Here is a 15,202-nt window from a genome sequence, read left to right as displayed (position 1 = left end):
CCCAGAGCCGCAGGCGCCGGAGTCACTTGGGCGGAGAGCACCTGACAGTCAGTGCCCTGCCCCATCCCGTCAGCAGGCTCTGGGTACTGGGGGCAGGCCTTGCGACAGCGGGTGCGAGCATGGGATTGGCCACACGGGATCCGACCAATGGACCTTCCAGCCCAGTATCCCGTTCTCTGACAGTGGCCAGTGCCAGGTGCCCCAGAGGGAATGACCGGAGCAGGTAGTCATTGAGTGAGCCATCCCCTTTCGCCCACTCCCAGCATCTAGCCGTCAGAGGCTTAGGGATGCCCAGAGCATGGGGTTGTGATCCTGATTGTCTTGGCTGATAGCCACTGGTGGACCTATCCTCCATGAACTTATTTAATTATTTTTTGAACCCAGTTATAGTTTTCATAGCACCCCCTGGCAACGAGTTCCACAGGTTGACTGTGCATTTGCAGTACTTCCTTTTGTTTGTTTTAAATAGGCTATTAACAGGCTGCCTGTCAAATTCATTAGCAGACCCCTGGTTCTTGTGTTTTGTGAAGGGATGAATAACACATCCCCATTCACTTTCTCTACACCATTCATGATTTTATAGAGTTCCATCATATCCTGCTCGTCTTCCCTCCTGTCATCTTTTTTCCAAGCTGAACAGTCCCAGTCTTTTTAATCTCTCCTCATATGGAAGATGTTCATACCCTTAATCATTTAAAGACTCTGTTCTAAGTAGGCTTGGAAGGATTAAATGTGTCTTTGGTAAATATAGGTAAATGTCAATTTCACCGTTCACACACAAACCCATGAAAAAATAGTTCCCTCAATAAGAATAGAAATTTACAGATAGGCAAAGTGAGAAAAATGCTGCTTGAGACCATATTAGAGTTTAATTTAAAGCTATTTACTTTATATGTTTTGACATGTGATGTTGAGAATTTGTGTTTTAATGTAAAGCTTTAACATTTTGAATCTCAATGTCTACTATCGTTAAATAATTATTGGCTGACCAGCCCATAATTTCCCACAATTGTGAAAATTTAAATAGATAAAACTCAAAAAAATTGCTTAAAATCTATACTTTTGCACAACTGTGAAAACTGAAATTGATAACAATAGAAAAAATGCTTTAAAATAAACATTAGATAATATCCATCAAAATTGTAAAACAATAAACATTGAGTCCCACCAAACCTAATTATATGGGAATTAAATCCTATTACTAGGCGTTACTGCTTCCTGGGCCTTGCAAAATTGTCATGAACACATGGCCTAGCCACCAAATCTAGTTGCTTGCTTGGCTATATAAACAAGAAGTACAGTAAAATCTGCCCTAAGGCACAGCTACACTAGAGATTACAGTAACGCAGCTGCACCGCTGTAAACTCTCTAATGTAGCTGCTCTAAGCCAACGGGAGACAGGCTCCAGTTGGCTTAACTACTTCGGCCCCAAAGAGTAGCAGTAGCTATGTCTGCAGGAGAAGCTCTTCTGCTGACATAGCGATGTCCACACCGGCGCTTACGTTGGTGTAACTTATGTCGCTCAGGAGGGTGACTTATTCACCACCTTGAGCAACATAAATTATGCCAACCTAAGCTGTAGTGTAGACACAGCCTTAGAGACCACGTCTGAAGAGAGACTAGCTGTCACAAGTGAATACTTGCAAAGGCCACAGAACACTATGGCTCTCTGCTGTGCAAACCTCTGAAGAGAGACTACCTCTTACAAGAGACCACTTTTGCTAACTCCCATGAGTGGTCGCTCTTGGCAGGTTATACTGTACTCCGTCTAAGTGTGGGGACACCCTATAAGGAAGGGCACTCTAGAAAGAGATCTAAATCCTGGCAGGTTCATTTCTCTGTCTTTTTTCTGGAGTAGATAAACTGCGTTCTAGGAAACTCAGTGGGCAGATTGGCATGGATGAAACTGACACCACCACTTCTAAGGTACTTGGTGCTTGCCGTTGAAGTCTCCGACCAAAACACTGACCACTAATCATCCTGCTTAGCTTTTCCAGTCCCCCTCAGAGGTCCAAGGAAACCCAAGCCACTTCCATCTTTTGAGGCCCCTAGCCATAATAAAAATAAAAAATGACAATACATGAAAACAAAATAAGGCACCAAAAAAAAGAGTGAGACATAATATGAATATTTTTTAATTTAATAAATGCTTTTCTAGCCGTTTTACGGGCCAATGCTCTAATTATTGAGGAAAAATCAAGCTTTTCTGCAGTGTCACAACTGATATTAAGCATGGCAAGCCCATTCAAATGCTCTTGTCCCATAGTTGAATGGTGATAGTTGTTTACCTGCTTCACTTGAAGGTATTTTCACATGAAGCCACTGATGCAGGCAAACTGACAAAAATACACAATTATGATATTAGGAAACACCCCAGAGAGTTCAAGTTTGAGTATTTCTTGTAGCAATTCCTTTGGCTTGCAATCCAATTTAAAGTTTGTGGAGTATATTTATTTGAGGAAGATGACCTTGTCACTGAGATCTTTTGATATTTCTTTGTTGTACTGTTGCTGAAATTGTTCAGCTGCAGAAAGTATATCTTCATTACTCAGTCTGTTGAACTACCAAAGAAATCCAGAAAGGGTACACATTAGTCACAGTGACTCAAATTGATGTGTAAGACCTGACTGAATAGAGTCAATGATGACAAGGAAGACATTGATCCTATAATGCTGCTCGGCATTGGATTCAGTAGGTAAATTGCAATTGGTGGAGATCTCAGATGAAATGCCAATATTCTGTGCTACTAATTTGGACTCAGTCAGGATCACATACCATTGTTCATGAATCTGTTGAATGTCATTGATAAGACTTTCAATGTTATCCCTCTTAACATCAAGGGTAGCATTGTGTGCTTCAATTACCAGATTAATTTGGTGGATCATTGTAAGTAGCTTCATCCACAAAGATAGGTTTCAGAGTAACAGCCGTGTTAGTCTGTGTTCGCAAAAAGAAAAGGAGTACTTGTGGCACCTTAGAGACTAACCAATTTATTTGAGCATAAGCTTTCGTGAGCTATAGCTCACTTCATCGGATAGCTACAGCTCACTTCATCTGTAGCTCACGAAAGCTTATGCTCAAATAAATTGGTTAGTCTTTAAGGTGCCACAAGTACTCCTTTTCTATCCACAAAGATGACATCAGAATGCATTCAAATTTGGACACCTGCTTCTGAATAGACTGAAGTTCAGTTTGAGCCTGGGCAGTGATATTGAGAGATTCAAGCTCATTTAAAGCCTTTCTCACTGAGTTCAGATGCTGTGCAACTGGTTGAACACCATCAATCTGTGCAGACCATCTAATTTTGGACATCCCATGCAGTGAAACAGGAAGAAATTGCTTCAGAATTTCCCACCTTTGTGGACTGCTACTGAAGAGATTGTACATTTGCTGAACAGTTCCAAAGTATGTAATTGCCTTCTTGCATGATTCAGTACAGTCAACACCTGCAATGTTTAGTGTGTGGTTTCCACAGCTGGGGAAAATACAGTTTGAATTATGCTCAAGCAGAACTGCTTGTACACCTTTGTACTTCCCAGCCATGTTAGATCTATTGTGATAGGCTTGACAAATGCAGACTTGAAAATCTAACTTAAAACCTTCTAGCATTGCTAGTACTCGAGCAGCAATTTCTTTTCCAGTTTTTCTCTTGAAATTATCAGACAAAATAAACCTTTCTTCAATTGAAATTTTTGACCTGTCTACAATCTTAACATATCGAATAACCATAGTAGTCTGTTCCTTGTGAGAACAATCTGGAGTGGCATCAACAATGACTGAAAAATACTTGGCCTTTTGAATATCATCAAGAATTGTTGTTTGTATGAATGATCCACATGGCTCAATAATCTCATTTTGTATGCGTGTGGAGAGATAGTGGACTTGCATGCACTTTTGACTCTCTTGCAGTTCTTGAGCACGTTTAACATGCTCTGATAAATGTGGATCATATTTGCTGAGGAGTTCAACTATGCCTAGAAAGTTTCCATTTTGCATGGATCACCAATACGTTGACTGGAACCAAAGAAAGCCAATCCCTGCTCAGAAAGAAAAAGGATGACATTCAGGATGCACTCAAGAAGCTTTTTCCAGTTAGTTTCTGTAGAGAATTCAGTCAAGAGTAAATTCTCAACTGAACTTTCAGCTGATGCTGCTCTACTGGGTGATTTCCAGGCAACATAGTTTCTTCGTCGAATGATTGCTCATATTGATTCCAATTAGGTGTGTGCGCACTGCATGCACAGCTGTCGGAAAGTTTTTCCCCTAGTAGCACCCATCGGGTCAGCTGTGGAGCCACCCTGAGTGGCACCATCATGGTGCTCAATATATGACCCTGCCAACCCGGCGCCCCCTCAGTGCCTTCCTACCACCTGAGATGGTCGTTGGAACTGTGGTGTCTTGCTTAGTGAGTTTCCCTAGCTTGCTTTATAGTTGTTATAAATTTTCTTTAGTTCTTGTAGTTTATTTTTGTTGTAGTTAGTAGCAGTTGGGCTGGGGGGTTTACCCTGCATCCCGACTGCTTTTTCTTGGGAGGGCTTTCATGCCCAAGGATTCAAGTCTTGCAAGTCCTGCTCCAAGCCTATGCCAGCGAGTGGGGACCCCCACGGTTCTTGTCTGAAGTGTCTGGGGGAGGCTCACGAAGCTGATAGGTGCAGGATTTGCAAGGAGTTTCGTCCTGGGACCAAAAAGGAGCATGACTTTCACCTTAAGCAACTCCTTATGGAGGCAGCACTTAGACTTCAGCTTCCTTTGGCGCGGCAGGACCTGGCACCAAGTTCTTTGATGCGCAGTGGCCTGGCGGCAGTGGTAGAAGCAGCACTGCAGATGGACTATGGCAGAGACCCGCGGCACTGCCGCTCCCTGGCGCTGAAACCGGCGGCATCAACCCAGCATCGCTCCCACTCCCCAGTGCAGAAGCAGCACTGGAAGCAAGGGAGGAGTGGCTCTCTGTCCCAGAGACCCACACTCCTGGAGGTGGCCAATGGGGCGCATCCCAGAGAGGAGTACCCAGGGCCAAAGCCTGTGGAAGTGGCACCATTGACTTCAGCCCCACAAGGGGAGCCATCGAGTCCAGTGCCATTGGACTCCCCAACCCACAGTATTGAGGAAGTACAGCTGCCATCCACTCCGGACACCTTTGCGGCCGTGAGGGACCCCATCTCCATAACAGCACCGAGCTTGCCTATGATACGCGCCAAGTCTCCGGTACCACAGTGTATGGCACCGTCTTGGGGCAAACCAGTGATGATCTGGCTGTTGGCACTGTTGGTCGAGCCCCAGCACCGCTCGGAGTCCCGGTACTGCTCCTCATGATGGCACCGGTCGTACTCGCAACACCGGTCGAACTCATGGCACTGCTCCAGATCGCGCCAGCACTCTCAATCATGACGCCAATCTGCACACCTGTCGCCTTCGAGGAGCAGATCCCGGGCTGGGTACTGGTCCCGGCATCGCTCACAGTCCCTGTGTAGCTCCAGGTCACAGTAAGGTTCTAGGTCGTGGCACCACTCCCCAGCCTTGTGGCACCGATACCTAGCTTCTCGGCACCACTCCCCAGTTTCGCAGCAGCACTGCTCGCTGGCTCAGCTCTGCTTGGCACCATCCTGACCCTCACGGTCCCGATCCCATTCCTTGGGCTCGGAGGCAGGGTCTAGGTACTCGGAGCGGGACCAGCACTGGTCAAGCCGTAGATGGCCTGAAGTGAGGGGAGGGCCATGGCTGGCGCAGTGGCAGGGACCAGCTCAGTGGCCATTTTGGACCCCGTGGGTGTACCACCAGGCCCAGGGTGCACAGTCTAAAGCAGGGGTTCCTGGCAGGCCACAGGACGTTTTGTTGGCCTAAGCGTCTGCAGGTACGGCCTCTCCCAGCAGCTGCGGTTCGCTGTTCCTGGCCACTGGGAGCTGCGAGCGGCCGAACCTGTGGATGCTCAGGTAAACAAAGCATCTCATGGCCTGCCAGGGGCTTACCCTGAACAAGCCGCGAACCAAGTTTGGGAACCCCTGGTCTAAAAGCTCCCGGTTGGCCACCTCTGAACTGAGGGTGCCTGAGGCCTCAGTCATTTGGCCCCCGCACTGCTTCAGAACTGATTACAACTCTGGTTCCTGAGGCGGATAGCGAAGCAGGTCATCGGGCTCCTGATGAACAGGAGGGTCAGGAGGACCCTATTCCTCCCTTGGCCTCTTCGTCGTTCTCCCCAGACGAGGCCGTCACAGGCACTTCCATATCCAGGCCACCTCTTATAGACAGCCGCACCCACCAGTACCTTCTGCGCAGGGTGGTGCGCAACATGGGCCTGCAGGCCAAGGAGGTGGTAGAGTCAGAGGACCAGGTGGTAGACATTTTGGCCCTGGAAGGTCCGTCGAGGGTTGTCCTTCCCCCATCAAAACTATTCGGGCCAATGCTAAGACTATCTGGCAGACTCCAGCCTCCATCCCCCCTACAGCCAAGGGTGTGGAGAGAAAGTACTTTGTGCCCTGGAAGGAGTACAAATATCTCTTCAAGCACCCACAGCCCTGCTCTCTGGTGGTTGAGGCCATGAATGAGAAAGAAAGGCAGGGGCAGCAGGCCCCAGCACCCAAATCCAAAGAGGCCAAGTGACTGGACTTATTTGGCCGCAAGGTGTATTCCACGGGAGGGCTCCAGCTCAGGATTGCCAACCAGCAGGCAATCCTGAGTCGATATAACTTCAATTCCTGGAACTCCATGCTCAAGTTCAAGGAGCTTGTGCCACCTGAGTCCAGGGAGGAGTTTGGGGGTATAGTAGAGGAGAGCAAGGCAGTGGCACGGACCTCTTTACAGGCCTCACTGGATGCTGTGGACTCGGCAGCATGTACCTTGTCCTCAGGAATTGCCATGAGGCGCACATCTTGGTTACAAGCCTCAGGCCTGAGATTCAACAGACAATGCAGGACCTGCCCTTTGATAGAGCAGGCCTGTTCGCGACAGACAGACTCTAGGCTGCATAGCCTAAAGGACTTGAGAGCAACCATGAAGTCCTAGAGTCTGTCTGTTTCGCGAACAGGCCTGCTCTATCAAAGGGCAGGTCCTGCATTGTCTGTTGAATCTCAGGCCCGAGGTCTTTTGAAGCGATGCCCGAGGACGGCGTACCAGACTTATCCCCGGATCCTTTCCTGCCCTTTTTGAATCGTTCGTCCTACTTCTACTGTGCATGGTCCCAAATAACCTCGGACCACTGGGTCCTCCTCATGGTGGTGCGCGCACACCTAATTGGAATGGATCTGAGCAACACATCTCGAAGAACAGTAGTTACAGGAGGTGTGTAGCCGTTTTTTTCTTTGTGTGACGTTGAACTCTCATGTGATGGTATTTAGTTTTTCAACTTCCTCCAACCTCTGTTGATGCTCCATCCTGATTGATCAGAGAGAACTGATGCATTTGCAGCACTTTTGTTCAAAATGAAGCAGGGTGCACTGTACAGAGATTGTTTTTCCGTACTCCAGCATAACCAGTCTCTTGTGCAGGTCTCACTATCTGGAAGAGTTTTTGTCAGCAGATGAGTAGGGAAAGCATGATTATCAGCATCTCATGGAATGTTACTTGGAATTTCAAAACAATTAATTTGAAGAAAAGATTGCATTTGGGCAGCACTGCTCTTGTCAATAATTCCAATGTCAGTCACAGTCAAACCTGTAATACTCATGAAATGCTCTTGCTGCTTAAGTTCTGCATCTTCCTGTTGCTGTTGAGTTTCTTGATTGTACACAGAATCTTCTGCTGCAACTGTTACTGTTGGCACATCTCCTTCTTGACTACTTCTTGACATGTTCAGGTATTGGCATCGAAATATCATATGTTGCAGTTGTAGAGTTTTCATTATTTGTAGCATTGTTTGTTGGGTAAGGTGTGTTTTCCAGTGGTTTGAGGAATAAAGTTATTCGCTTTGAGCTGTTAGCTGCTGCTTCACTCAGTTGTTTTTGCCATCTGTTGCTTGCACCACTTTCAAATCCCCTCTTCATAGTGATCTATCTAGTCAATATGTAGCCTATCCACACTTGAAGTATTCTGCTGCAAATAAGTAGCTTATCTACACTTGAAATCTTCTACTGTAAACATGTACACAAATGCCGAATGGTACACAAATGCTGAAAAGAGGTAAAATGAAGGAATACTAATTAAGAACACAAAATGAAACAGACAGATTATTATCCTTATCACTGAATCAAAACTCAAGCATGCAAGGTATAATATAACAGGCTGAGCTGAAGACAAAGGGATGACATATATATATATATATATAGTGTAACCCTTCTGCCTGTCAGAGTTGGCAGCAACAAGGGCTGGGTTCAGTATCTAGGGGTTCCATTCCAATAACACAATGCAAAACCGGCTCGAGCCCCCACCCAGTGACCTGGGACAAATATATACCACCCCCGCTGGGCGCCTCCAAGAGGCAATACTTCCCCTCTCGCAAGCACATAGTCTGAGTGTAGCAAAAAGCCTTTTAATAACAGAGAGAAACAATGTGGCATTATGTTGGGGAAACACCACCACCAGGATTCATAACACAACCCATGAGCAAAAAAACCCACCCCAAGCAAATTGGGGCATGTCCTTTCCCTTTGGTTCTTGAGTCCAGCAACCCAAATCACCCAAAGTCCCAAAAGTCCAACGACCCAAAAGTCTCTGTCTCTGGTCAGGGCAGCCCCAGAGCTCAAAAGTTTATCTGCAGAGTTTTACTTCCCAACCTGGGTGGAGATTGGGGGTGGGGAGAGAGAGTAAGGGCACCTTACGTGGTCCAAAGCTGATGGCCCCACCTCTCCATGGGGGGGGCTCCCCATGGGCTGCTGTAGGCATCCAACAAAGTGCTCTGCTCCACCAGCCGCTCCGCTCGCCTTCCCGCAAACTGCTCTGCTCCACCAACCGCTCTGCTCGCCGTCCCGCAAACTTCTCCACCATATATCTTCAGGCTCCCCCACTACTTAACACAACACTCAGTGATTTCAGCTCTTTGTAAGTTTAGCTCTTTTGTGATTTCAGCTTGTAGTAGGGGAGCCTCAGTGCTGGTACACCATTAGCGCAAAGGGAATTCAGCTCAGCAGCCTGTAACTAGACTCCTAATGGAATCAAAATTAGCTCTGATATTCCACAGTGGAGAGAGGAGGAAGTGCAATTAGCATGTAAGGCCCTCACCAGGGGGCCCATGCCACAAAGTATTAATACCTGTCCCCAGCCTCTCTCAATGCACAGAGTTTTGGAACCCATGTCCCTTGCCTAGCGAGTGCTACTTAGTTGATGGCGAGTCCCTCCATCATAACAAAAGGCCAAGTCAGTTCCACTGTCCTTGATTCCCATAATCAGGGTAATAACAATTTATTCTTCCTGCCCCAATAACAGAGACACTGGGGATCCTGCAGCAGCCAAAGTGAGCATTTGGGCAGCTATGGCCTCATTCTAGGCGGGGTGGGTTTGCCTATGCAAACGAGATCAGTCCCTGAAGTTCTTTTCCACAACTTGCCCCGCCTCACCACCAGATGTCAGGGTGGAGCTCATCCTGACTCTGCTTACAATAGTAAACACAGACACGGATATAGACAGAGGGATAATGTCCAAAAATTTCAAACGTGTCCTCACAAAACTCACTGTACAAGATTATCCTTACAAATTTTCACCTTGAATCTGGGCCTATAGCCTACGAAATCCTATGATGATGGCCAAACTACCAAGCTAGGGCTCAACCAACCAACCAGTCACCTCTTTTAGCTAGCATATGAAGATAATAATGAGGAATTTTCACTCATAAATAATTCCTTAGTCAACTAGATGTAAAACTATAAAAACAGTAAAATGTAACAATTCTGTACCTTTCAACATGCACTTGATCCAGCATCAGCCAGTAGTAGTGGTTTGTTTATATAATCAGGTGATCTGAGAGTACACGTTCATCAAGGTCTAATCTTGTGCCATCAGAACCAATATATATTTATTAATATTTATGAACATTTTAAACTCTTTAATATGACAAAATCTATATCAGTTAACAAAAAAATTATGTCTATTACCAAATCACATCTCTTATTTGCTTAAATTTGCAGCTCTAAGCTGAGAGAGTGTGTCACATTTTCATCCGATAGGGATGCGCATAAAAACAATTTACGAAAGTTATCAAATACCAGAAAATTAACAAGTGTCTAAATTGAGTCCCCCTTTGAGCTTAAGGCCCAGGCCAAATGGCCCTCCTGCCCCCCCCCCTCCAGCTGATTGGCCCTGAGCTTTTGATATGTGACGAGATGATAGCTTGAGGTGTGGTATTTTAATTAGCAACCTGAATATCTTGATAAAACTTTAGAGTATTACATAAAATCTTATCTATTTTTCTGTTTTAGGTGTTGTTCTGTGAACATCACTGGAAGAATAGGAGCATTACTAAGGAGACTTGAATATGAAAGATACGTTATAGATAAATGAATGTGATCTCTGTTACATGGAGCAATGCTGAAATTCCAAGAGGCTGTTAAACATGTCAGTGGTTCCGCACCTATTTCCACTTGCTCTGAAACCTTGATTGCAAGAAGATATGTTCTTCAGCAGAAACTTGGCAGAGGAAGCTTTGGAACAGTCTATCTAGTTTCAGACAAGAAGGCAAAACAAGGAGAAGAATTGTAAGTAAGCATCTTATATAGCGTGTTGACTCAATGTATTTGGGAAAAAAATTGGCCCATATTTCTAATTTTTTTTGTTTTTGTTTTCTTTGGTGCCCCATTACCTCCCAATTTAGTATTACCTGCAAATTTCATTAATACACTCTTTACCCTATCTTCACTGATGGTGCTAAATTGGCTGACGCTGAACCTGGCACTCCACTAGATACCGTCTTTCCAACTCAATACATTATTGTGTAGGCTTCTTCAGTAAGATTTCAGTCTATGTTATGGTGGGCTTAATCAAGCCAGTTTTAACTGATTTTATAAGTTAAATTTTCTGTCTATCTTCCATATATATCCCTCCTGTCCATAGTATCTAAGTACTTCTCAAACAGTAAAAAGAACTCTATCAAATGGATTACTAAAATCCTGATACATCTAGGGTTAAATTCACTCTATCCATTACTTAAATGCCAGTTACAACTTATATGAAGCTTAAGTGGTATATAGGGTCTTGTGCTAATTGAACAGGGGTGAATTTTATCCCTTCTGTATAAAATGTCGTTTGTACATTCATGTAATTGAGAGGACGCAGTGAGAAGGCGTATATCCACCATAACAGTTTTCCTTTTCTCCAGTGTACCAAAACTGCTTACTTCTGACAAAAAAGGAAAATAATGTGGTCCACAAGATCTTTCTTGAGGAGGTCTATTAAAATTTGCACCACTCATAATGCATTTCCATTCCATGCTCAGTGACCTTCATGAAAATATTATCTTTATTTACTTGAATATTTAAAAATTGTTATAAAATGCAAAGAGAGAGATCCCCAAAAATGATACAGTTCAATTGCTGTGGTATCTAACTCGGTAATGCTCTGTCCAATTATAAATGGCCTTTAAAGCAATCAAGCTGGGAAAGATAAGAACAAGGTAAGAACATTTCAGAATTCCTGCTTTTCTTTTATGGATCTGTCCCCTTCAGGTGACTTTTCCCAGGGTTTGTCTAATCTATCTAAGTTTTTATACCATGCCAGTCACTTTAGTGTTGTAGTCAGGGTACCATCATAAAGACTCAGTTAGATTGTTGGAGAGGACCTAAGAGAAGCTGGTAGCTAAACCAGCAGAAAATACAGAAGACTTTTTCTGTTTTTGATGATAAAATTGGATGCCTGCTTGTCTAATAAGAAAGGAGAGGTAATGACTATAGAAATCGTAAAGTGAAAGCTACCATGGCTACTGTACTTGTAATTGATAACAATTTTTTTTATTTAGTCTCAACAATCTTAATTTTGTCTCTACCTGAAAATGGACACATTTTCATCAATTTATTTTATAATTTCAATAGGATCACAAAATATCACAGACTTAACACTTCCAAGGAATGTTAACAGCTCTGCATGTGAAATCAAATTTGGGTGCATGTCTAATATCATTGGATGAAATTTCTTGTTGTATAAAACTATATTCTCATCACTCTGACAATTTTACAGACTGGGACTTTAAAAAGTATCTTTTCCCTATAATCTAGAATTTTGTGTGTCCATTGGACTTGATACTGGTTGCTTCATGTCTGACACCTCAATTGGATAATTTTTTCATCCAGAAATAGGCTCTTTTCCTTAAGCTTGGAACCACTCAGTAACCTAACCTATGTGAGGAATCAAATTTTCCGTGATGACTTGGATATTGGCTCAAAAGATAACATTAGTGTTGGTAATCCAACTGTGGTCAGCACATATGTAGTATTTCTTGTTGAAGATACTGATAGTGCATCACCTAGCCATATTTGATGAGAATATTCAGCTAATAGAATTTCTGATTTCTGAAAAATTTGGACACTTGCTTATTGTGTAGAAGAGATATCAAGGCTCATCGGAGTGTGTTGGGGAGCCCCCTGATACCTGGAACGTTTACAGTTCCAAGAGCTAGGTGCATGCAGCAATATTTCAGTCACTTCAACTAGTGTCAGTAATAGCAGAGTTCTTTTTCATATTTTTCAGAAATATTAAAGTGCACATTGTACAGTAGCCATTTTGGTAGGTCACATTTCCAATAAATGATACATTTGTTGGTTATTATGTTATAGTAATTAGGTTAACAGGGAATTGAAAGAGTCCTATTCATTTTAAACCCAGGTATTTTTTTTTATCTTTTTCCAGGACTAAGAGAGAGAGCCCTTTCAGGCAGTTTTCCCAACAGAAAGGGGCAGGGAAGTGGGTTTTAGTAGTTACACTGTATATTAAAGGTACATTTATAAATAGTTTATAAAGATTTAAAAATGATTGATAAATGCTTTAATAGATAGTTAATCAATTGTTATACAGTTCCACGGGTCAATATGTTGTTTATAACCATCTGTTACACCTTCTGCTGATGTGCTTTCAGGCTTCTATAATGTATGCTACTCATATCTGTAACATGCTTATAACATCTATTAATCATTTATTAACCTTTGGTAAACTATTTATAAGTTTACTTTTTATATAAGGCATGACCATTTTGTTTTCTGATTTTTACATGTGCCAAATTAGTTTCCAGCATTTTTAAGGCAACTTTCCATTACAAACTTGTGGTTATACTGCATTTGTGTGGAAGCCTGCAGAGAGTTAGAGACCCACAAAGATATCTTGACTATTAGTGAAACATTATAGTTTTGCCAAAGCAAAGCATTTTGCTATTTTACCTCGAAAGAATTGCTCATTTGTGAGAAAACTAAAGTCAGTTTTTGCAATTGGAGGGTGACATTGCACTACAAAAAATGGCAACATTTCTTGCTGGAATAAATTAGCACCATCTTAACAGTGAGAAGCTGGAAATGACATCTCACCCTAGATAAAATTATTTTTAACAATATAAGTATTTATTTATGTTGCTGTAGTGCCAGGTGTTTTCTAAATGCAGAAGAAGACAGGGTACGTATGCTGAACAGATTACAATCTAATGTTTTGTTACTGTACTTCTTAGATGCTTAACTTTATGATAATCTGATCATGATAGGCGTGACTTTGCTAGCACCATTCATGTGTAAAGTTAGCCATGTGCATAAAGTCTGCAGGAATAGGGCATTCAAGTTGTGATGCTGAAGAACAACTCTGAAAAATATAATTTGAGCATTCTAAACAATGTTGATCAGTTAACTCTTCCAAAGACTCCTGTCTCCATTTGAGAGATAACTGAGACAACCTTCATGGAAGAGTTTATTTCTATTTTGGACATATGCAAAACTTACAAAATAAATCGGACTAACTCTTATGAATTCATATCTGAAGCAGTCTGCTCATAGTCTGCTCTTATTTTGTTTTGGTAATGTTTGGATGTTTCCGTGACTGAGACAGTCCTAATGAAGATTGGCCAACAGAAAAAGTTGTGTGTTTTGGGCAGTGTCTTCATGTATTCTTGAATATGGCATGAGCAACTCACAGTAAATGAAAGCACTTTGCATGATTGAAATTTGAATGTTTGGGGCTGAAGTGGCTGTATTTTCAGCAGCAAAAACATGAATTAAATTGAAAAATATATTTTTGCCTTCACAGAAGTGGCTGTGCAAATCCATATGGTAGAATAGGCTGACATTAGGACTCATTTCACATTTATCTCTGTCCCAGGTGGTAAAGGCCATGCAGTTTTAAGTAATCTCAGAGGAAGTGCCCTTCACTTCAAACAATTTGCATGCTGATCTGTTATGACATCTTATCAGTAAATACACAAACCTGCCTTCCCCAGATCCACTATTTTGGAATTATAAGAGACACGAGAACAAGAAGCAGTAACATTTATTTTTAGAAAGCTCCAAAAGTACCAACTGATCTTAACGTTATCTAACTAAACTAAGTACAAAGACTATGTAGACTAAAACCTGAAGTGAGCAGCATTGAGAAAGGAGAGAATAGATAGTTCCATGGCTACTGTTACTGGCAAAAGAGGATCTATGAACTGTAAGAGGTACTAATCCTCTACATCTTCTGTTGGAGAATTTGCTTCCAGGAGTCACTGTGTGCACTCCTTCCTCCACCCCCATTGCTTTAAATTGGTCCTGGACATGTGAGGCATTGTGTGTGTCCCCTGCAGAGCCATTACCTTTGGAGAACTCCAGATACTGGTAAATTATCTTCCTTACCAAAGTATGATGAAGCAAAACATTTCTTAAACCCAAACTAGCAGAAATTGCAAGGTCTGAGGAGCCTCAAGTGGATGAAATGACTATTTATTCTTTTCTACTAGATTTATGATAGGTTTAGGTTTGAGGTGAATGGTTCAGGAGTACTACTTCTTTAGCAAGGCTTCACTGTAACTCTGGTATAATCCCTACTTCAGTGGTTCTCAACCAGGGGTCCGGGGCCCAATGGGGAGCCATGAGCAGGTTTCTGGGGTTCTGCCAAGCATGGCTGGCATCAGACTCACTAGGGCTCAGGGCAGAAAGCTGAAGTCCCACCACACGGGACTGCAGCTCGGGGACCTGAGACCCACCACCCAGAGCCTGAACAACTTAGCTTCGCAGTGCCCCTTATGGTGTGAGGGGTCCCTGGCAATTGCCCTCCTTGCTACCCCCTAACACCGGCCCTGATTATAATATGCCTAAAAGCAGTAGTTGTGGCACAG

At 43.2% G+C, this 15,202-nt stretch overlaps 1 protein-coding gene across 12 annotated transcripts in view; it reads left to right on the top strand.

Annotated features, from left to right (window-relative positions):
• Positions 1-15,202, top strand: part of NEK11 (NIMA related kinase 11) — a 189,900-nt gene that overhangs the window by 14,651 nt on the left and 160,047 nt on the right. For 9 of the 12 annotated variants that reach the window (XM_073333276.2, XM_073333277.2, XM_073333268.2 and 6 more), the window contains one exon: positions 10,344-10,619. In XM_073333276.2, coding sequence (XP_073189377.1) covers positions 10,450-10,619 — 170 coding nt within the window. In that variant the 5' untranslated portion in view covers positions 10,344-10,449. Of the gene's footprint in view, positions 1-48; positions 224-8,570; positions 8,971-10,343; positions 10,620-15,202 lie in introns of those variants that run through there. The other 3 variants (XM_073333272.2, XM_073333275.2, XM_073333280.2) reach the window with 3 other exon arrangements.

This window comes from Lepidochelys kempii, chromosome 2 (assembly GCF_965140285.1).
Source record: "Lepidochelys kempii isolate rLepKem1 chromosome 2, rLepKem1.hap1, whole genome shotgun sequence".
Taxonomy (NCBI): Eukaryota; Metazoa; Chordata; order Testudines; family Cheloniidae; genus Lepidochelys; species Lepidochelys kempii.
Note: the sequence above shows the minus strand (reverse complement) of the source record. Positions and strands in the feature narration are given on the sequence as shown.